Below are 23489 nucleotides of genomic sequence, written 5' to 3' on the forward strand. Positions count from 1 at the left end.
TGTCCATAATATTGGTTACCATCGTAAAAGATATGTTCTCGTATTGCCATCTCGTCCATTATTAAATTGCAAAAAATCGGAGTTTTTGACTTTTTTACTTTACATTTTAAGGCATCCAAAACTTCTTTTGTAAATCCTGGTCGGCCATCTAATACCGAATACCATTTTCGGATAGTAGAAGGATCAGGGAGAAAATTGTTAAACGTTTTACGAACATATTTATATGCTTTAGCTGAATAAAAATTCAGCGTAAGAGCAAATTGTCTTAATTCTGCAGAATACTTTTTTCTTGCACCTTTTCTTCGTTGAAAAACATGATTTATCACCGCAGGAAGTTCAGCCTATATAAAACATGCATAATGTTATTATTAACTGAAAGGAAATGAATAACTGAAAGTAAGTTGAAAATAAGAAATTAGGAATAGTAGGAATGTGTAAAACGAATAAAACAAAATGATTATACAAACTTATAGTTTTTATTGAAATTATTGTACTTTAATAAATTTTACTACAATGATTTGCATATGTATATATAATTCACATATTTATTATTTATTTTATTTTATTATTTAAATATACAAATTCCTCATTCATTATTTTCTGATTTCCTTATATATATTTCGATCAATAAAAGATACATCCTACATTTAGTTTGCTAAAAAAAGAAAAAAACAAAATAAAAAGAAAAAATTTTGCATGATTATTTTATTTTTACATTTTTATTTTTTATTGCAATTTCTTTTTAATATCTTTGCATAATTTTCTGCAATTGCTTTGTACATTTTTTTACAATTTTTCTTCAATTTCAGTAAATGTCATTGGTAGAAAAATTGCAAAAAAATAGCAGAAACATTAAAAAATTGATGAACGTTGTTTTACTCTATACTCATCTTTAACAAAACTGATAAAATTATACAATAGTTTCCCAAGAAGAACAGAAAGTCAAAATAATGTCATTTTGATATCATATTGACCAAAAATGACAAAAAATGTCATTTTTACGTCATTTTTTGGTCATTTTTTGGTCAATATAATGTCAAATAACATTATTTTGACTTTATTCTCCTTGGGTTCTCTACGGTTGGTATTTATTAGTCGGATTTTATATTTAAGATTGTCTTAAGTACAGTCTTAAAATGTCATAAACCAATCACAGAGCCGTATTAGCGTCTTAAAACATTATTTAAAACGATCTTACAATAAGGACGGACTATGAATATCGACCTATACCCTTGAAATTACCATTAAATTTTCAGCAGTCGCTTCTGATAGTAGATCTTTTTGTTTCAAATGTCCTATTAATCCTTCCATTGTTTTTAGGCGAGTAACTAATCTCCTTTGTGATTGTTTTAAAGCTTTTATCTTTTTTTGTTGATTTTGTATGGTCTTCTTTGCTATATCTAAAGCTCTTTTAGCTCTTCTAGGTGTATAAATATGTGACATTTGAATGTCACCAACATAGCGAGGTACACGTACAGTTTTGATAGATGTCTGAAAACACTCAATATTCCTAGAACTTAATGGTGTTGATGGCCGATTTGCTGCTATATTTTCTGGAATCAAGAAATATTAATCAATTAAAAAAAAAATTAATTATGAGAAATTTTACCTTTGTGAGATGCATTGTTAAAATACATATTTTCAATTTCATTGGTGGCAATTTGATTTGTTCTAATCTCTTCTGTAACTTTTTCAGTCTCGACAATGATTTCATCAGTGGCAATTTGATTTGTTCTAGATTCTTCTGCAACTGTTTCAGTTTTGGCAGTTCTTTCATAACTTGACGGTGGAAAATTTATTGTTGTATAATTTTCTGTGAAGATAATTATTAATTAATTTATTGTCACTCCATTAATCAATTTACGAGTCATTTCAAGTAAAGATATAAAAAGAGTAATGTTTATATTACCGCTCAATGGTACATTTTCTATGTGTAACCTTTTCTTTTTAATAATAATGCACGGCACAGCATTGGGCTTAATGATTGAACCTTTCGTTTTGTTGATGATATCTTCTTTTTGAAAATGATTTGAACATAATTTAGTTGTTGTGTTCAAAACTTTTTCGTTGATGCCACAAAAAGACAGCCATTTTTCACGAAATTCCTTATTTTTCGGAAATCTATTTTATATATAAACAAATAAATATAAAAAATGTAATATCATTAAATAATATATAAAAATATAACCTATTTGTGATCACATAATTCAATGCATGCATATAATATTTTATACAGTTACTTACGTATAATATGAAACCAATTTATCGCGATTACCACACAACACACAATATGCGTTTGGCATTTTTGCTATGTATTTGACGTTTCTGTAATAATAACGTGTAATCAACGTGAAAACACATGTGAGATTGATAACTGAGATCAACGCATGCGCATTACAAACATTTGGGAGTCTATAGCTTTCTCTCTCGCACAGATGTTTGCTTCAGGCTCAACGTTCAATTCCTCTTCCATTTATATATGTTCTAAGGTGGACATGCCCGCATTTTTCGTGTTTCTGTCATAGACTTATATAAATAGACCCAGCGTTCTGTGAGAGGAGTTGTCCGCGTCTTCTAAAGGACAGAATGATACGCAGTAAGGTGCTGTCTCCGTCACTTGCTGGTCTGGAGGGGGAACGTCGACAACGTTGAGGGGAATTAAAAGGCGCGCGTACCGCATGTATAAATGCGGTACGCGCGCCTTTTAATTCCCCTCAACGTTGTCGACGTTCCCCCTCCAGACCAGCAAGTGACGGAGACAGCACCTTACTGCGTATCATTCTGTCCTTTAGAAGACGCGGACAACTCCTCTCACAGAACGCTGGGTCTATTTATATAAGTCTATGACAGAAACACGAAAAATGCGGGCATGTATAAATGCGGTACGCGCGCCTTTTAATTCCCCTCAACGTTGTCGACGTTCCCCCTCCAGACCAGCAAGTGACGGAGACAGCACCTTACTGCGTATCATTCTGTCCTTTAGAAGACGCGGACAACTCCTCTCACAGAACGCTGGGTCTATTTATATAAGTCTATGGTTTCTGTGGGCTAGCGCCTCTATGTGCACAAAACGTGCACATTGAACTACGTAGCCGATGTCCACGAATCCCGTAGATAACGTCCACGATCTTTTGGGTCTCTTCCGTGCTACGTCCACGACTTTTTGATTCCGATATGTGCTATATCTACAAAGTGTCGGTAATGCATACTTGTAAAACATGATTATGTATATCAATCAGATTTGAAATATAAATACACACGTATTGTAAATACATGTATTGTAGCATTTATTTTTGCATTTACAGTTTATTTAGCAAAAGATCAGTTATTTTTAATAACCTGTGTAATTTGAAAATGTACATTTAAATTATTTTAATAAATTACTTCTATAATTATGTGTGTGTGTGTGTGTGTGTGTGTGTGTGCGCGCGCGCGCGCGTGCGCGTGTGTAAATAAAATGTTGCATTTTTGTCAATATTTAAAAAGATGATAAACTCTTATAGATATCTCATACAGTAATGACCAATAACTTATTTTGAATAGTAAAAGCCAGGGTTGGGCGTTTACACGTAAACTATAATAGATGCAAAAACAAGCATACTTTTATTATATATTTTGGGTATGCGCTAAAGTGATTGAGGCTATTATCAACTCGATCGGCCCAGGCATTATTGAGTTCCGATAATCTCGGCTCTCTAGAGAGTCCAGCGCTGGACTCTTCGGGCTCGCGTAAAGATACACGTTTGGTTTCGCGCTGCGCGTGAACTTGGCGCGAGACCTACCGTGTCTCTTGATTAAAGGTCAAGTATTAAGCAGCTGCATTTAAAAATTGTCATTTGTCATCGTACGCACTGTGTGCTACGATGAATAATCGTGCAAGAAGATATGTGTATTTAGGTCAGCATTAGAAATAATAAACAGTGAAACGGAAATTGCACATTGCATACTTTTTGTAGAAATAGAGAAAATTATGAGGCGACTTCAGAGGTGACCACAGTGTTTTATACGTATGTTCTTGCTTTTCTCAGTAAATTCCGGATGTTCCTTCATCATCACACAACCCATATTTGAATAAAAAAAGCTGCGCTTGGCATTGTGAGGATTCACATTGATATCGCAATACTTGTGATGCATATGATAGTTTTTTGCCCATTTGCATATAGTATTCTGTAATAAAATTCAAAAAAGATTGTAAGTAAGATTGTAAAGTTCTATCTATACTTTCAAATTATACATTATATATAATGCAAGCAGAGTTGTTCAAATTATTGACAAAATTGATTGAGAAATTCAAATTACCTGTGCACACGCGCTGAAGCATACCAACAGCAAAATTCTCAATGGTAACTTTGGATCATAGCATTTATGAGTCTAAAGTCGAGTTGCGCCAGTAGACACGTCAAAATTGGATATAATGAACATACCAATTACTTAACAATATATAAAAATATATTTCTTAAATATTCTATAAACATCTATAGGTAACAATAATGTAGAGATCTAACAATAAGAAGTAGAACTTAAAAAAGTTTTAACATTTTCAAAAGATTTTCAATAATTGTAACAATAATTATTTTTCGTAAGAAATTATCTTTCAATTATTTCGTAACTTTGATACGCGTTGAACGTACGTAAATTTGTTAAAAATGTTTTATACTTTGTTGTTGGTATTTATTGATGTTTTATTTATTAATAAAATAAAAAATATACAAGTTAAGTAAGTAGTGAAGGAAATATTACAGCTTTTTATTATAAAAAATAAAACAAATTCAATTTGTTACAGTAGTTAGTGTCAACGATAATTTTCAGTGTTCTATGTAATTTAAATATCGATGAATATCGCTAACATTGTGTGAAATACTTACAATAAATTATAAATCAATTTGACAATTACAAAAATTTACAAAGAAGTTGCCGTGATTTATAAGTCCGTTTTCAATAGTTTATAATTTGTGACAGAATTTAAGATAATATTTTATTTATAATTTTGTATTTCATGCGTATAATATAGAAAAAACTAAAAAAATCGGAATAGATATACAACATATTAATGATATTTGAATTGTGTTTTTGACTAAATTCTGATTGTTCAAACATTTTTTATTATTATATATAACAGATTTTTATCTCGAACTTTGTTGTGAATTGTAGATCGCCTCAAACGGGTTTAATAATATCTCATCCGTACTATCATTGATATCTTTCACTGCGCGAGAAGAAACTACTCTGTTGGTGAAGCACTAATCAATTACTTTAATTTTATGCTAAAGATAATATTTTAAAGAGGTCATATTAGAATTACCTAGTAAGTGTCCTAAAAATCTTGAAGATTTCTTGAATTTCTATGTACATACTAAAATTTTTGTGACGGGTACACTTACTCCACAATGTAGTCATAAGATTTTTCATGTAGTTGAAAGTTAGTAAGCCATAAATACCAATGGTGCGCAACACAACTTGCAGAACAATGTATCATATTAAATCCGTTTCCAAATCGGAAAGAGCTGATTTTATCTTTTCGAATTTTTTATCGGTAGCGTCATTATCAGTGTCAACGATTTTTACTGGATTCATATCGTTGTTTAGTTCTTTCTCGATATTTACCTTTGTGCTGGTATTGCATGCAGCCACTGACGTATTGGCATCCATTTTATTGACAAATGTCAGGAAATTATTCTGAAAAAGAAATCAAATTACATGATTATAGCACTTACATTTGAAGTACGACAAAATGGAACGCGATATTACACAAATCAATCTCATATTTTTTTTAAATAGAAAGGAAGAAAGGCGTTGCATATTCTATTTGCAACAGCTTTTCCGATGGTATCTAGCAGTTTTAAATTTACGCAACTATGAATCTTATATATTATGGATATTCTTTAACAGAGAAATAAAGACAAATTGTATGAAGAAAGGTTGAGAAAATCAAGTACAAAAAATTATTATTGTTTAATTTACGTTTATTTAATACTGTTATGTTATTTAATATAATTATGTTAATTTAATATTGTTAATTTATTATTAGACTTAGAATGTTGACAAAAAAAAATTTCCGAATTCGACAATTTCGTCATTATTATTAAATAATTAATAAGTGGATAAAAAAAGAAATATATATATATATATATATATAATATAATTATATATGTACATTGGCAATATCAAGAAATAAAATTATAATAATTAGGAAAATTGATTTCAAAAATTGCCTTAAAAAAGTGTTGTTTTGGCACATTATACTTCTGGCCTAAAACTTTGATCATCATCAATGACGACAATGAATTTAATAAGTCATATAATTCATATTTATTACGTTTTGTACATCTCGTGGATAAACCAAAAATAACAAGCATAAAAACAATTTTGGAAGAGTTCTCTTATAACAAAAGATTTATTTCAGAAATTATTTTTATTATGCGTCAAAACATGTGGTAGAACAGTTAAAGTTACTAACTTTTTATCAGAGCCTTATCTCCTAATTATAAACCTATTGCCGCCCCTCTAACTTAAATGCCTTCTCCTCCTATCGCCCTCATTTCCTACTACATTACCCTCCCACTCCTTATTTTTCCTCTCTTCTTCAATTCCCCATTGCTTCTGATGTACATTTATAGTGCTGATATTAACAATCTGACTCTTAAGCCTTTCGTTCTCTTCTATTTCTTTTTTAACAAATTGAACGATTAAACGAACGATTATTATAGACATTAGGAAAGACAGGTATGTACAACTTATATAATTCTTTATTTTGCGAAAAAAAATCGCGGCAAATTCGTACAATTCGAAATTTGATAGAAAATATTATTATATTGTGTTATTATTATTTATTTCAAATATCTATTAGTATCTATAATGATACCAAAGATGTTGCTGTTTATCAAAATCAGTATGAATTTATTGGATGTAACTGCTCTACACTTGAGATTATACTTAAATTACACTTGAATATGTAATCTATATTAATATGTAATCTATTTGAATATGTAATCTATATTAATATGTAATCTATTTGAATATGTAATCTATATTAATATGTAATCTATTTGAATATGTAATCTCTCAAATTTTTGCATCGTCTATACATAATATGTACATATCGGTAATTAATAATATCAAGATCAGACATCTGTAAAAATTTATAAAAATGTATAGAATTTGCAATACATAAAAAAACGCAATTTTCGTGATTCGAAGTTACGATTAATTCAAAGCAACCGTTAACATTTCCGTGTATGACCTAAAGTATTTTATCACTAGGAAAATGGCAACCGATATCTTCAGCATAGAACCCAAGATGTGCACAGAAAATAATTTTCAAAGAAAGAAACCTTTAACAATTGCAAAAATGACGGAAAATGAAAATGGCATACAAAATGAAAATAAAATCCATACAAAGGTTAAAAAATGGTTTAATTTTAAGACAGAGTTGAAGTGGATGAATATCGCATTTCTTTTCCTCTTACATGGTGGTTTCCTGTATGCGTTGTTTAATTTTAATTGGCTTGAAAATTGGAAGACAAGCATTTGGTGTAAGTATATTCTTTGGAAGATGATTAACTTTGATTTTTCTTCTAGAAAAACTTTAAATAAGCAAAAAACCAGTTTACTAATAGATTAATCATTTTTATACCTCTTTTTACACATACATGGATATTTTAAATATGATGGTTACAATTATATCGCACATTTTTTTAAAACATTGATATTATCTTTAGCAATTATTGGTTTGGAAATTAAGCAATGAAATACATATACATATATATGCAAAATTATAGGGAGCTAGCAATAATAGCTTGACGATATTGAAGACTTCCCTGATGGAAATATTTTTCTGAAAATTTAACGAAATTTTGTTGAAATGTATTTGAAAATTTCTCTCAGTATGACCCTATTAATTAATTTCATAAATATTTCAGCTATTTTTTATTACAAAGTAACAATTTTTAGTTTAATTCAGTAAATTTCATAATGATAATTATTTTAAAACTCTTTTATTACTTTTCAGCAGTATATTTTAACTTTCCTTATATTTTATAGTATTACATTAAATTTTCATACAGAAAATTATGATTTATTTTGAAATATATATTCAGTAATTTTTCAAAAACTTTCATTTTACTTTTCATTGATTTCATAATATTTTCAGCAAAATATTTCCATCAGGGTTCTGTTTCTACTGTACAATTTTTATTTTATAACAGACATCACGCTGAAAAATAGTTTGTTTTTTGTACTGATTATGAGAATATTTTATTACTTTAAGATATCAAAGTTAATAACTTGATTTTACTAAATCAAAAGATTTTAATGATAATGCAATTTGTTTTCTTTTTAAACATCTGGTTTTACATAATTTATTCTAATTCTAATGTAATTTATCTTTGTAGCGTAACTTATAACGGTACTATAGGATAGATTTATCGTATGAAATGTACATAATATTGTATTATAATTAATGACATATAATCTTATAATGGTATTTATGTACCTTGATTTTTCTCACTTCAAGTCTACGTCGTGGGTACATTACAAGCAATCGGTGTAAACGGCGGTATTCATCGTTTTTGGACTCACCGAGCTTATAAAGCGAAATGGCAGCTCAGAGTTATATTACTTATTTTCTATTGCATAGCTGGCATGGTAGATAAATGTTTAAATAATTATTTTTTGCATCACGAGAAAGAAGCGTTTTGCTTCACAATGATTCCCTTTTAGAACAATCCATTTGAGTGGGTGCGAGATCATCGAGTACACCATAAGTACACAGACACAGACGCAGATCCACACAATAGCAATCGAGGATTCTTTTTCTCTCATGTCGGCTGGCTGATGATGAAAAAACATCCAGAGGTGATACAAAAAGGTAGTCAGATTGATATGAGTGATGTAATGGCGGATCCCATTTTCATATTCGGTTGCAAGTAAGTCCGCATCAAAGAGTTGCTAAATATTCTTCTCTTTGAAATACATTTTTACTTGAAAAGTATCCGAGTCGAAATTTTTAGCCTAGATTAAACCTACAAGTTTTGTTGAATTTGGAGAACCAATGTAAGCTTTAATTCATATATATAGATATAACATTACATTGGCTATTGCCCTCCTTTGATACTAAAAATTATTACTTATTGCCGTTTTTTCCATGTGGAAGCTCAAAAGAGTACCTACTGAGAACCTCTAAAAAGGCTCCAGGTTCTATAAATATGTATTTCTAGAAAATAAATATTCAAAATTACTTAATAATCTATTATCTCATATACACTACTTGCATTTAATGTATGGATCTTGATTTCAATAAACAATATATTAATTATTATAATTTGCTTAACTGTAAATAGACTACTATAAGCAAATATTATATAAATAATATTCACTTATCTCTTACATATCTATCTGCAGTTAAGTAAATTACATAATTAATGTATTGCGTTTATTGAAATTAAGATATGCATTAAATACAAGTAAATGTGGTAATAGAATATTAAATAATTTCGAATTATAGGTCAAATATGTAATAAAATATTAAATAAAATTTTGAATTTTAATTGTTTTTTGTTTATTCGAATAAATTTTTAGTTATTTATAATACTAAATATAATCGTTTTCGTGTTTCGAGTCCCACTCACAGCCGTGGACACATGTCACATTTCTTTTACATAGTCGTTGACGAACCGTTCAAGTTAGACGGTCCGTGGCTTCACACGTACCTATATAATTTTACTAACCACAAATATACACGTTTTATTAGAGGATGCGTTTCCTTAGTCAAAATATTACCAACGCTTCTCTAATTATGTACTAAACTTTATAATTTTTGTATTACACTGAAGATGGCCACGTACCTTGGCCGAAACGTCTGTATAAATTTATAATAAAAAAAGAATTTTTGAGCAAATCGATCCAGCTCTTGCTCTATTGGCTTTATATATTAAAACGATTTTTAATTTAATTAAGGAAGAGCAATAACTTAATTTTATTTGTATTTTTACTAAATATAATACTGAGTGGCACTTAATTTTTTTAAATATTTTTTACTATTTATTTGTTATTATTTATTTTATATTATAACATTTATTATATTAATCTGAAATAATAGAAATTGAACTCAATTATAGATTAAATATTAATATTTTTATTGCTAGAAATTTCGATAAGATTTGGAGATTCAAAAGAGGTAGGAGTTGTAAGAACGAAAGTAGGAATTGTATATTTAACATCAATAAAAATAAGGGTTTTCTAGGACAACAAGATTAAAGAAAGGCCAAAAGAAGACATAACACTTTCAAGATAGAACTTGTAGGTCAAGGAACATTATTAGAGGCACAAATAACCATGTATGAGGTTTATAGTAGGTTTTAAATTTTGACTCGGGTAGTACGAGTGAGAATAAAATTTATAAACACTTGTTTATTCTCCTCCAAATTTTTATAATTGCCATGTCTTTCAATAGAGCTTTTGTGGGACTTGATGTGTAGCGTTTAATTTATTCTTTCTTGTAGATATTTCTTGATATTAAACATTGTTTTCGCTTTCTTGCTACCGATTTTAATACCCGTATACGCATGGAACGAGATCTGGTCCAGGGCCGTTATGTCACAGATTCTTCGTTACGTACTCAGTTTGAATTTCGCGTGGAGCGTTAATAGTGCAGCTCACATGTTCGGTTCGAAGCCATACAATACGTAAGTATACAGCTATGTTTGACTAATGCAGAATAAATTTTTCTATAACTCATAGATTATGATTGCTAATCGATTATTTTCACATCAAATATGCAGTGATCGATTTTAAAGATTGTAAAAATTTTTTTTTTACGTATTTAAAAAATGCAATGCTACAAATACTTATAGAATTCTCGCTATTCTTTTGCATGCAACAAAGTAATTTTGTCTCGTATTTTATTTGAACGATAGAGAAATCAACCCGTCGGAGAATAGACTCGTGGCGTTTATAGCATATGGCGAGGGTTGGCACAATTATCATCACGTGTTCCCATGGGACTACAAGGCGGCTGAATTAGGAGATTATAAATTGAATATAGTCACGATGTACATTGACCTATTCGCGAAGATCGGCTGGGCATACGATCTCAAGCAACCATCAGCGGAACTCGTGAAAACTGTCCTTAGGAAAAAAGGAGACGGAAGTCATTGGAGTATTGTATCGGAAGCGAACAATAAAACTGAGCAATGAGGATTAATAATTTGTAAGGCTTATACAGCGCCGCACGCACCCGCGGCGCGGAGTGATACACGATCCACTGCGTAGATCGATGAGAGGGAGAATATAGCGACAGCATAATAATAAAGAACACATTGCGAGAAGCATGGTTTTCCTTTCTTTCCCCTGCCCCGACGAAATTCTTACCCATTTTTCAAGCTAATTAAAATTAAACAACACATACAGGAAACCACCATGTAAAAGAAAAAAAATGCGATATTCATCCACTTCAACTATGTCTTAAAATTAAACCATTTTTTAACCTTTGTATGGATTTTATTTTCATTTTGTATGCCATTTTCATTTTCTGTCATTTTTGCAATTGCTTCTGTCACTCGTCGATTTTGTAAACGTCGCACGATCGTTTTCACTTGCGCCCGTCACATCGCATGGGACCGTTTTTTTCTCGAGAAGAGAGAGTTCACTGATAATCGACCGACATAACATCCTTGGCATATCGCCACCACGTCGGTTCGCCAATTGTTAAACGTATCCATGACTACTAAAGTTTGTTAAATTATTAACTAATTTATGTAACAGACGTTCAGAAAAAAATAAAATAAAAAATAAGATCCATTGGCTTGTATCTAAAATATTTTATTATTTGTAGAAAACATGAAAAGCATAACTCGTTATAACTTTTGTTACTTTAGAATTTGTGAAAACAAAAAAAATGTATATTGTACATAATCATATATTCACACATACATGTGCATAAACAGGGTGTCACAGTTAAATTGATTTACTTCAAACTATTACTAATAATGTTTTAAACACAAGTTGAATGATTTTGATTGGAACATAACAATTTTTTATAATAAAAAATTTTATACATGTTTATGTATTCAAGATGTTTTGGAGAAATGTATCGTACATATAATTAGCAAGAAGTATGATTTGATTAGAAACGCTTGTAATGCATAAATCGCGAGTAAGCAGTATTTAATCGACAACTCGCTCAGACGCTAGTGTTAAATAAGCGAATAAATATAATAACGATTTATAAAAAAACACGATTTATAAAAAAAATATAGTTTCTAAATATTTCAAGAATCTTCTATATATAGTACTTTACAATTAGAAGAGAAAAATTGCTTTCCGTTAAAGCTATTCTGCAAGTATAAGTGAGTACAATATAAATTATTGTGATAAATTGTCATTAGATATTTATTTCACTGTAAGCAAAATACTCGCTGTACATTGAGATAATATCCGTTATCTTTAAGAAGTAACATGATCGTAATAAAGTAAACTAATTTGTAGATATTTTGATACGAAAGGTAGAAATGACTTAAATGTTACTAAAACGCAATCAAAGCTTTATTAAACACAATAATAGCACAAATGCAAAAAGCAGCAACTAAAAATTTTACGTAAAAAAACGGATTTTTTTTTCTCAAATTGCTTAGAATATCTATTATTTATTTATATTTTACTTACAACGTGTAATTATGTCATTTATAATTTTTATTGATAGATTATTAAAACATTAAAAGATTAAAATTTTCTATAAAAGTGAAAGATATTGAGTTGCTGCTTTTTTAAATTGTATCATAGATACTATCACATAATACTTCAGCAAATATTTTGGAAAAAATATTTATCATCTTGTGTTTTAACAGCCATTTTATTAAAATCGGCATCAAAATTATAACATTAAATCATAATAACTGAATCAAAAGATGTATATGACAATACACTTAAATCACAAAATAATAAATGCAATTAATTTAACAAAACAGAGATATAGTTTAAACTAATAATTTTTATATCTAATCACGATATGTGCAAGAGCATTTGTAAATTGTTCTTGATTAGATTAACTCTAGCTACTAATACTGAGGAAATCCTCGAATGATAAACAATACAGAACAGCACATTCGATAGAATCACATTCGATAGTGCAGGATTTTGGACGCTCTAGGACGCTCGAGAATGCCAAACTATATAAACATTTGTACATTTCGTTTCATCACTGTAAGCTTGAAATATCATAACAATGTAAAAAATTTTGGAAAAAAATCAAAACACTTAATAATTTCAAAACTTATCTTTGGATATGTATTAAAAAAGGGGAAACAATAGTATTGTACTAGTCAAGATTTAGATACATTATTATAAGAAAAAATAGATTACAGTACAATTCAAAAGTTGCATGCATATCATAAAATAAATAAACCAATAATACAATACAATACTCGAAAAAAAATTCTTCAATCAAAACACAGATGGTGCTCGTATGTCATATACAACCTTGTTACGTGCTATGTCATCATATTATGCATTATATAGAAATATATACACTTACCCGAAAAAAAAGTGGTACACTGAAAATGTGGGAAAAATTCATCAAATTTCAACTGACGATAACTTCGTAAATAATAAAGATAGAAAGTTCTATAAAATATGGAAATGAAGCTAAAAATCTCTATTTCTTAAGAATCAATTTATTTCAATGTTGCAAAATAAATTTATTGAAAATGGCGGATGACAAAGTGCGAGCATGTAAAATTGAAAAATAATGGTTCAATTAGTTTGAGACGGTGCACGGTATAAACAAAAAATTGTAGCTTATTGGGATCAAAAGCGTACGAAAGTACAGAGTCTCCTCTTTAAAATGCTTTTTTATGCATCTCGATACGATGATTTTTCGCCGAGAGATTCGCATTTGAAGTAAGAATCTGCCTTTTTCTTCAAATGCGAATCTCTCGGCGAAAAATCATCGTATCGAGATGCATAAAAAAGCATTTTAAAGAGGAGACTCTGTACTTTCGTACGCTTTTGATCCCAATAAGCTACAATTTTTTGTTTATACCGTGCACCGTCGCAAACTCGAACCATTATTTTTCAATTTTGCATGCTCGCGCTTTGTCATCCGCCATTTTCAATAAATTTATTTTGCAACATTGAAATAAATTGATTCTTAAAGTAGAGATTTTTAGCTTCATTTCCATATTTTATAGAACTTTCTATCTTTATTATTTACGAAGTTATCGTCAGTTGAAATTTGATGAATTTTTCCCACATTTTCAGTGTACCGCTTTTTTTTCGGGTAAGTGTATATATTTCTATATAATGCATAATATGATGACATAGCACGTAACAAGGTTGTATATGACATACGAGCACCATCTGTGTTTTGATTGAAGAATTTTTTTTCGAGTATTGTATTGTATTATTGGTTTATTTATTTTATGATATGCATGCAACTTTTGAATTGTACTGTAATCTATTTTTTCTTATAATAATGTATCTAAATCTTGACTAGTACAATACTATTGTTTCCCCTTTTTTAATACATATCCAAAGATAAGTTTTGAAATTATTAAGTGTTTTGATTTTTTTCCAAAATTTTTTACATTGTTATGATATTTCAAGCTTACAGTGATGAAACGAAATGTACAAATGTTTATATAGTTTGGCATTCTCGAGCGTCCTAGAGCGTCCAAAATCCTGCACTATCGAATGTGATTCTATCGAATGTGCTGTTCTGTATTGTTTATCATTCGAGGATTTCCTCAGTATTAGTAGCTAGAGTTAATCTAATCAAGAACAATTTACAAATGCTCTTGCACATATCGTGATTAGATATAAAAATTATTAGTTTAAACTATATCTCTGTTTTGTTAAATTAATTGCATTTATTATTTTGTGATTTAAGTGTATTGTCATATACATCTTTTGATTCAGTTATTATGATTTAATGTTATAATTTTGATGCCGATTTTAATAAAATGGCTGTTAAAACACAAGATGATAAATATTTTTTCCAAAATATTTGCTGAAGTATTATGTGATAGTATCTATGATACAATTTAAAAAAGCAGCAACTCAATATCTTTCACTTTTATAGAAAATTTTAATCTTTTAATGTTTTAATAATCTATCAATAAAAATTATAAATGACATAATTACACGTTGTAAGTAAAATATAAATAAATAATAGATATTCTAAGCAATTTGAGAAAAAAAAATCCGTTTTTTTACGTAAAATTTTTAGTTGCTGCTTTTTGCATTTGTGCTATTATTGTGTTTAATAAAGCTTTGATTGCGTTTTAGTAACATTTAAGTCATTTCTACCTTTCGTATCAAAATATCTACAAATTAGTTTACTTTATTACGATCATGTTACTTCTTAAAGATAACGGATATTATCTCAATGTACAGCGAGTATTTTGCTTACAGTGAAATAAATATCTAATGACAATTTATCACAATAATTTATATTGTACTCACTTATACTTGCAGAATAGCTTTAACGGAAAGCAATTTTTCTCTTCTAATTGTAAAGTACTATATATAGAAGATTCTTGAAATATTTAGAAACTATATTTTTTTTATAAATCGTGTTTTTTTATAAATCGTTATTATATTTATTCGCTTATTTAACACTAGCGTCTGAGCGAGTTGTCGATTAAATACTGCTTACTCGCGATTTATGCATTACAAGCGTTTCTAATCAAATCATACTTCTTGCTAATTATATGTACGATACATTTCTCCAAAACATCTTGAATACATAAACATGTATAAAATTTTTTATTATAAAAAATTGTTATGTTCCAATCAAAATCATTCAACTTGTGTTTAAAACATTATTAGTAATAGTTTGAAGTAAATCAATTTAACTGTGACACCCTGTTTATGCACATGTATGTGTGAATATATGATTATGTACAATATACATTTTTTTGTTTTCACAAATTCTAAAGTAACAAAAGTTATAACGAGTTATGCTTTTCATGTTTTCTACAAATAATAAAATATTTTAGATACAAGCCAATGGATCTTATTTTTTATTTTATTTTTTTCTGAACGTCTGTTACATAAATTAGTTAATAATTTAACAAACTTTAGTAGTCATGGATACGTTTAACAATTGGCGAACCGACGTGGTGGCGATATGCCAAGGATGTTATGTCGGTCGATTATCAGTGAACTCTCTCTTCTCGAGAAAAAAACGGTCCCATGCGATGTGACGGGCGCAAGTGAAAACGATCGTGCGACGTTTACAAAATCGACGAGTGACAGAAGCAATTGCAAAAATGACAGAAAATGAAAATGGCATACAAAATGAAAATAAAATCCATACAAAGGTTAAAAAATGGTTTAATTTTAAGACATAGTTGAAGTGGATGAATATCGCATTTTTTTTCTTTTACATGGTGGTTTCCTGTATGTGTTGTTTAATTTTAATTAGCTTGAAAAATGGGTAAGAATTTCGTCGGGGCAGGGGAAAGAAAGGAAAACCATGCTTCTCGCAATGTGTTCTTTATTATTATGCTGTCGCTATATTCTCCCTCTCATCGATCTACGCAGTGGATCGTGTATCACTCCGCGCCGCGGGTGCGTGCGGCGCTGTATAAGCCTTACAAATTATTAATCCTCATTGCTCAGTTTTATTGTTCGCTTCCGATACAATACTCCAATGACTTCCGTCTCCTTTTTTCCTAAGGACAGTTTTCACGAGTTCCGCTGATGGTTGCTTGAGATCGTATGCCCAGCCGATCTTCGCGAATAGGTCAATGTACATCGTGACTATATTCAATTTATAATCTCCTAATTCAGCCGCCTTGTAGTCCCATGGGAACACGTGATGATAATTGTGCCAACCCTCGCCATATGCTATAAACGCCACGAGTCTATTCTCCGACGGGTTGATTTCTCTATCGTTCAAATAAAATACGAGACAAAATTACTTTGTTGCATGCAAAAGAATAGCGAGAATTCTATAAGTATTTGTAGCATTGCATTTTTTAAATACGTAAAAAAAAAATTTTTACAATCTTTAAAATCGATCACTGCATATTTGATGTGAAAATAATCGATTAGCAATCATAATCTATGAGTTATAGAAAAATTTATTCTGCATTAGTCAAACATAGCTGTATACTTACGTATTGTATGGCTTCGAACCGAACATGTGAGCTGCACTATTAACGCTCCACGCGAAATTCAAACTGAGTACGTAACGAAGAATCTGTGACATAACGGCCCTGGACCAGATCTCGTTCCATGCGTATACGGGTATTAAAATCGGTAGCAAGAAAGCGAAAACAATGTTTAATATCAAGAAATATCTACAAGAAAGAATAAATTAAACGCTACACATCAAGTCCCACAAAAGCTCTATTGAAAGACATAGCAATTATAAAAATTTGGAGGAGAATAAACAAGTGTTTATAAATTTTATTCTCACTCGTACTACCCGAGTCAAAATTTAAAACCTACTATAAACCTCATACATGGTTATTTGTGCCTCTAATAATGTTCCTTGACCTACAAGTTCTATCTTGAAAGTGTTATGTCTTCTTTTGGCCTTTCTTTAATCTTGTTGTCCTAGAAAACCCTTATTTTTATTGATGTTAAATATACAATTCCTACTTTCGTTCTTACAACTCCTACCTCTTTTGAATCTCCAAATCTTATCGAAATTTCTAGCAATAAAAATATTAATATTTAATCTATAATTGAGTTCAATTTCTATTATTTCAGATTAATATAATAAATGTTATAATATAAAATAAATAATAACAAATAAATAGTAAAAAATATTTAAAAAAATTAAGTGCCACTCAGTATTATATTTAGTAAAAATACAAATAAAATTAAGTTATTGCTCTTCCTTAATTAAATTAAAAATCGTTTTAATATATAAAGCCAATAGAGCAAGAGCTGGATCGATTTGCTCAAAAATTCTTTTTTTATTATAAATTTATACAGACGTTTCGGCCAAGGTACGTGGCCATCTTCAGTGTAATACAAAAATTATAAAGTTTAGTACATAATTAGAGAAGCGTTGGTAATATTTTGACTAAGGAAACGCATCCTCTAATAAAACGTGTATATTTGTGGTTAGTAAAATTATATAGGTACGTGTGAAGCCACGGACCGTCTAACTTGAACGGTTCGTCAACGACTATGTAAAAGAAATGTGACATGTGTCCACGGCTGTGAGTGGGACTCGAAACACGAAAACGATTATATTTAGTATTATAAATAACTAAAAATTTATTCGAATAAACAAAAAACAATTAAAATTCAAAATTTTATTTAATATTTTATTACATATTTGACCTATAATTCGAAATTATTTAATATTCTATTACCACATTTACTTGTATTTAATGCATATCTTAATTTCAATAAACGCAATACATTAATTATGTAATTTACTTAACTGCAGATAGATATGTAAGAGATAAGTGAATATTATTTATATAATATTTGCTTATAGTAGTCTATTTACAGTTAAGCAAATTATAATAATTAATATATTGTTTATTGAAATCAAGATCCATACATTAAATGCAAGTAGTGTATATGAGATAATAGATTATTAAGTAATTTTGAATATTTATTTTCTAGAAATACATATTTATAGAACCTGGAGCCTTTTTAGAGGTTCTCAGTAGGTACTCTTTTGAGCTTCCACATGGAAAAAACGGCAATAAGTAATAATTTTTAGTATCAAAGGAGGGCAATAGCCAATGTAATGTTATATCTATATATATGAATTAAAGCTTACATTGGTTCTCCAAATTCAACAAAACTTGTAGGTTTAATCTAGGCTAAAAATTTCGACTCGGATACTTTTCAAGTAAAAATGTATTTCAAAGAGAAGAATATTTAGCAACTCTTTGATGCGGACTTACTTGCAACCGAATATGAAAATGGGATCCGCCATTACATCACTCATATCAATCTGACTACCTTTTTGTATCACCTCTGGATGTTTTTTCATCATCAGCCAGCCGACATGAGAGAAAAAGAATCCTCGATTGCTATTGTGTGGATCTGCGTCTGTGTCTGTGTACTTATGGTGTACTCGATGATCTCGCACCCACTCAAATGGATTGTTCTAAAAGGGAATCATTGTGAAGCAAAACGCTTCTTTCTCGTGATGCAAAAAATAATTATTTAAACATTTATCTACCATGCCAGCTATGCAATAGAAAATAAGTAATATAACTCTGAGCTGCCATTTCGCTTTATAAGCTCGGTGAGTCCAAAAACGATGAATACCGCCGTTTACACCGATTGCTTGTAATGTACCCACGACGTAGACTTGAAGTGAGAAAAATCAAGGTACATAAATACCATTATAAGATTATATGTCATTAATTATAATACAATATTATGTACATTTCATACGATAAATCTATCCTATAGTACCGTTATAAGTTACGCTACAAAGATAAATTACATTAGAATTAGAATAAATTATGTAAAACCAGATGTTTAAAAAGAAAACAAATTGCATTATCATTAAAATCTTTTGATTTAGTAAAATCAAGTTATTAACTTTGATATCTTAAAGTAATAAAATATTCTCATAATCAGTACAAAAAACAAACTATTTTTCAGCGTGATGTCTGTTATAAAATAAAAATTGTACAGTAGAAACAGAACCCTGATGGAAATATTTTGCTGAAAATATTATGAAATCAATGAAAAGTAAAATGAAAGTTTTTGAAAAATTACTGAATATATATTTCAAAATAAATCATAATTTTCTGTATGAAAATTTAATGTAATACTATAAAATATAAGGAAAGTTAAAATATACTGCTGAAAAGTAATAAAAGAGTTTTAAAATAATTATCATTATGAAATTTACTGAATTAAACTAAAAATTGTTACTTTGTAATAAAAAATAGCTGAAATATTTATGAAATTAATTAATAGGGTCATACTGAGAGAAATTTTCAAATACATTTCAACAAAATTTCGTTAAATTTTCAGAAAAATATTTCCATCAGGGAAGTCTTCAATATCGTCAAGCTATTATCGCTAGCTCCCTATAATTTTGCATATATATGTATATGTATTTCATTGCTTAATTTCCAAACCAATAATTGCTAAAGATAATATCAATGTTTTAAAAAAATGTGCGATATAATTGTAACCATCATATTTAAAATATCCATGTATGTGTAAAAAGAGGTATAAAAATGATTAATCTATTAGTAAACTGGTTTTTTGCTTATTTAAAGTTTTTCTAGAAGAAAAATCAAAGTTAATCATCTTCCAAAGAATATACTTACACCAAATGCTTGTCTTCCAATTTTCAAGCCAATTAAAATTAAACAACGCATACAGGAAACCACCATGTAAGAGGAAAAGAAATGCGATATTCATCCACTTCAACTCTGTCTTAAAATTAAACCATTTTTTAACCTTTGTATGGATTTTATTTTCATTTTGTATGCCATTTTCATTTTCCGTCATTTTTGCAATTGTTAAAGGTTTCTTTCTTTGAAAATTATTTTCTGTGCACATCTTGGGTTCTATGCTGAAGATATCGGTTGCCATTTTCCTAGTGATAAAATACTTTAGGTCATACACGGAAATGTTAACGGTTGCTTTGAATTAATCGTAACTTCGAATCACGAAAATTGCGTTTTTTTATGTATTGCAAATTCTATACATTTTTATAAATTTTTACAGATGTCTGATCTTGATATTATTAATTACCGATATGTACATATTATGTATAGACGATGCAAAAATTTGAGAGATTACATATTCAAATAGATTACATATTAATATAGATTACATATTCAAATAGATTACATATTAATATAGATTACATATTCAAATAGATTACATATTAATATAGATTACATATTCAAGTGTAATTTAAGTATAATCTCAAGTGTAGAGCAGTTACATCCAATAAATTCATACTGATTTTGATAAACAGCAACATCTTTGGTATCATTATAGATACTAATAGATATTTGAAATAAATAATAATAACACAATATAATAATATTTTCTATCAAATTTCGAATTGTACGAATTTGCCGCGATTTTTTTCGCAAAATAAAGAATTATATAAGTTGTACATACCTGTCTTTCCTAATGTCTATAATAATCGTTCGTTTAATCGTTCAATTTGTTAAAAAAGAAATAGAAGAGAACGAAAGGCTTAAGAGTCAGATTGTTAATATCAGCACTATAAATGTACATCAGAAGCAATGGGGAATTGAAGAAGAGAGGAAAAATAAGGAGTGGGAGGGTAATGTAGTAGGAAATGAGGGCGATAGGAGGAGAAGGCATTTAAGTTAGAGGGGCGGCAATAGGTTTATAATTAGGAGATAAGGCTCTGATAAAAAGTTAGTAACTTTAACTGTTCTACCACATGTTTTGACGCATAATAAAAATAATTTCTGAAATAAATCTTTTGTTATAAGAGAACTCTTCCAAAATTGTTTTTATGCTTGTTATTTTTGGTTTATCCACGAGATGTACAAAACGTAATAAATATGAATTATATGACTTATTAAATTCATTGTCGTCATTGATGATGATCAAAGTTTTAGGCCAGAAGTATAATGTGCCAAAACAACACTTTTTTAAGGCAATTTTTGAAATCAATTTTCCTAATTATTATAATTTTATTTCTTGATATTGCCAATGTACATATATAATTATATTATATATATATATATATATATATTTCTTTTTTTATCCACTTATTAATTATTTAATAATAATGACGAAATTGTCGAATTCGGAAATTTTCTTTTGTCAACATTCTAAGTCTAATAATAAATTAACAATATTAAATTAACATAATTATATTAAATAACATAACAGTATTAAATAAACGTAAATTAAACAATAATAATTTTTTGTACTTGATTTTCTCAACCTTTCTTCATACAATTTGTCTTTATTTCTCTGTTAAAGAATATCCATAATATATAAGATTCATAGTTGCGTAAATTTAAAACTGCTAGATACCATCGGAAAAGCTGTTGCAAATAGAATATGCAACGCCTTTCTTCCTTTCTATTTAAAAAAAATATGAGATTGATTTGTGTAATATCGCGTTCCATTTTGTCGTACTTCAAATGTAAGTGCTATAATCATGTAATTTGATTTCTTTTTCAGAATAATTTCCTGACATTTGTCAATAAAATGGATGCCAATACGTCAGTGGCTGCATGCAATACCAGCACAAAGGTAAATATCGAGAAAGAACTAAACAACGATATGAATCCAGTAAAAATCGTTGACACTGATAATGACGCTACCGATAAAAAATTCGAAAAGATAAAATCAGCTCTTTCCGATTTGGAAACGGATTTAATATGATACATTGTTCTGCAAGTTGTGTTGCGCACCATTGGTATTTATGGCTTACTAACTTTCAACTACATGAAAAATCTTATGACTACATTGTGGAGTAAGTGTACCCGTCACAAAAATTTTAGTATGTACATAGAAATTCAAGAAATCTTCAAGATTTTTAGGACACTTACTAGGTAATTCTAATATGACCTCTTTAAAATATTATCTTTAGCATAAAATTAAAGTAATTGATTAGTGCTTCACCAACAGAGTAGTTTCTTCTCGCGCAGTGAAAGATATCAATGATAGTACGGATGAGATATTATTAAACCCGTTTGAGGCGATCTACAATTCACAACAAAGTTCGAGATAAAAATCTGTTATATATAATAATAAAAAATGTTTGAACAATCAGAATTTAGTCAAAAACACAATTCAAATATCATTAATATGTTGTATATCTATTCCGATTTTTTTAGTTTTTTCTATATTATACGCATGAAATACAAAATTATAAATAAAATATTATCTTAAATTCTGTCACAAATTATAAACTATTGAAAACGGACTTATAAATCACGGCAACTTCTTTGTAAATTTTTGTAATTGTCAAATTGATTTATAATTTATTGTAAGTATTTCACACAATGTTAGCGATATTCATCGATATTTAAATTACATAGAACACTGAAAATTATCGTTGACACTAACTACTGTAACAAATTGAATTTGTTTTATTTTTTATAATAAAAAGCTGTAATATTTCCTTCACTACTTACTTAACTTGTATATTTTTTATTTTATTAATAAATAAAACATCAATAAATACCAACAACAAAGTATAAAACATTTTTAACAAATTTACGTACGTTCAACGCGTATCAAAGTTACGAAATAATTGAAAGATAATTTCTTACGAAAAATAATTATTGTTACAATTATTGAAAATCTTTTGAAAATGTTAAAACTTTTTTAAGTTCTACTTCTTATTGTTAGATCTCTACATTATTGTTACCTATAGATGTTTATAGAATATTTAAGAAATATATTTTTATATATTGTTAAGTAATTGGTATGTTCATTATATCCAATTTTGACGTGTCTACTGGCGCAACTCGACTTTAGACTCATAAATGCTATGATCCAAAGTTACCATTGAGAATTTTGCTGTTGGTATGCTTCAGCGC

The 23489-nt window shown here is 28.9% G+C and overlaps 3 protein-coding genes across 3 annotated transcripts; 1 reads left to right on the plus strand and 2 right to left on the minus strand.

Annotated features, from left to right (window-relative positions):
• Positions 1-457: 457 nt before the first annotated feature.
• Positions 458-2529, minus strand: LOC136996876 (uncharacterized). The gene is made up of 5 exons (XM_067347844.1): positions 2403-2529; positions 2245-2325; positions 1910-2121; positions 1610-1813; positions 458-1553 (listed from the first exon to the last, which is right to left on the minus strand). Exons 1-5 carry the CDS (start codon positions 2471-2473, stop codon positions 1225-1227), a joined length of 897 nt encoding a protein of 298 aa, XP_067203945.1. The 5' UTR covers positions 2474-2529; the 3' UTR covers positions 458-1224.
• Positions 2530-6586: 4057 nt separating this feature from the next.
• On the plus strand, positions 6587-11324 carry LOC136997276 (acyl-CoA Delta-9 desaturase-like). The gene is made up of 6 exons (XM_067347843.1): positions 6587-6723; positions 7261-7532; positions 8513-8643; positions 8719-8924; positions 10500-10682; positions 10914-11324. The coding sequence occupies exons 2-6, from the start codon at positions 7265-7267 to the stop codon at positions 11191-11193; spliced, it is 1068 nt and encodes a 355-aa protein (XP_067203944.1). The 5' UTR covers positions 6587-6723; positions 7261-7264; the 3' UTR covers positions 11194-11324.
• Positions 11325-16475: 5151 nt separating this feature from the next.
• On the minus strand, positions 16476-21212 carry LOC136998902 (acyl-CoA Delta-9 desaturase-like). Its single transcript, XM_067352281.1, has 6 exons — positions 21076-21212; positions 20268-20539; positions 19157-19287; positions 18876-19081; positions 17118-17300; positions 16476-16886 (listed from the first exon to the last, which is right to left on the minus strand). The coding sequence occupies exons 2-6, from the start codon at positions 20533-20535 to the stop codon at positions 16607-16609; spliced, it is 1068 nt and encodes a 355-aa protein (XP_067208382.1). The 5' UTR covers positions 20536-20539; positions 21076-21212; the 3' UTR covers positions 16476-16606.
• Positions 21213-23489: the final 2277 nt, after the last annotated feature.

Source organism: Linepithema humile, chromosome 1 (assembly GCF_040581485.1).
Source record: "Linepithema humile isolate Giens D197 chromosome 1, Lhum_UNIL_v1.0, whole genome shotgun sequence".
Taxonomy (NCBI): domain Eukaryota; kingdom Metazoa; phylum Arthropoda; class Insecta; order Hymenoptera; family Formicidae; genus Linepithema; species Linepithema humile.

Coding starts and splice junctions, on each gene's coding strand:
- LOC136996876 (XM_067347844.1), bottom strand. CDS start 2,473: ATGGAAGAGGAATTGAACGTTGAGCCTGAAGCAAACATCTGTGCGAGA. Junction 2,326..2,402: donor AAAGCTATAGACTCCCAAAT/GTTTGTAATGCG, acceptor TTATTATTACAG/AAACGTCAAATACATAGCAA. Junction 1,814..1,909: donor AGAAAATGTACCATTGAGCG/GTAATATAAACA, acceptor TTATCTTCACAG/AAAATTATACAACAATAAAT.
- LOC136997276 (XM_067347843.1), top strand. CDS start 7,265: ATGGCAACCGATATCTTCAGCATAGAACCCAAGATGTGCACAGAAAAT. Junction 8,925..10,499: donor ATTTTCATATTCGGTTGCAA/GTAAGTCCGCAT, acceptor TCTTTCTTGTAG/ATATTTCTTGATATTAAACA. Junction 10,683..10,913: donor GGTTCGAAGCCATACAATAC/GTAAGTATACAG, acceptor TTTGAACGATAG/AGAAATCAACCCGTCGGAGA.
- LOC136998902 (XM_067352281.1), bottom strand. CDS start 20,535: ATGGCAACCGATATCTTCAGCATAGAACCCAAGATGTGCACAGAAAAT. Junction 19,288..20,267: donor TTGGAAGACAAGCATTTGGT/GTAAGTATATTC, acceptor TCTCACTTCAAG/TCTACGTCGTGGGTACATTA. Junction 17,301..18,875: donor ATTTTCATATTCGGTTGCAA/GTAAGTCCGCAT, acceptor TCTTTCTTGTAG/ATATTTCTTGATATTAAACA.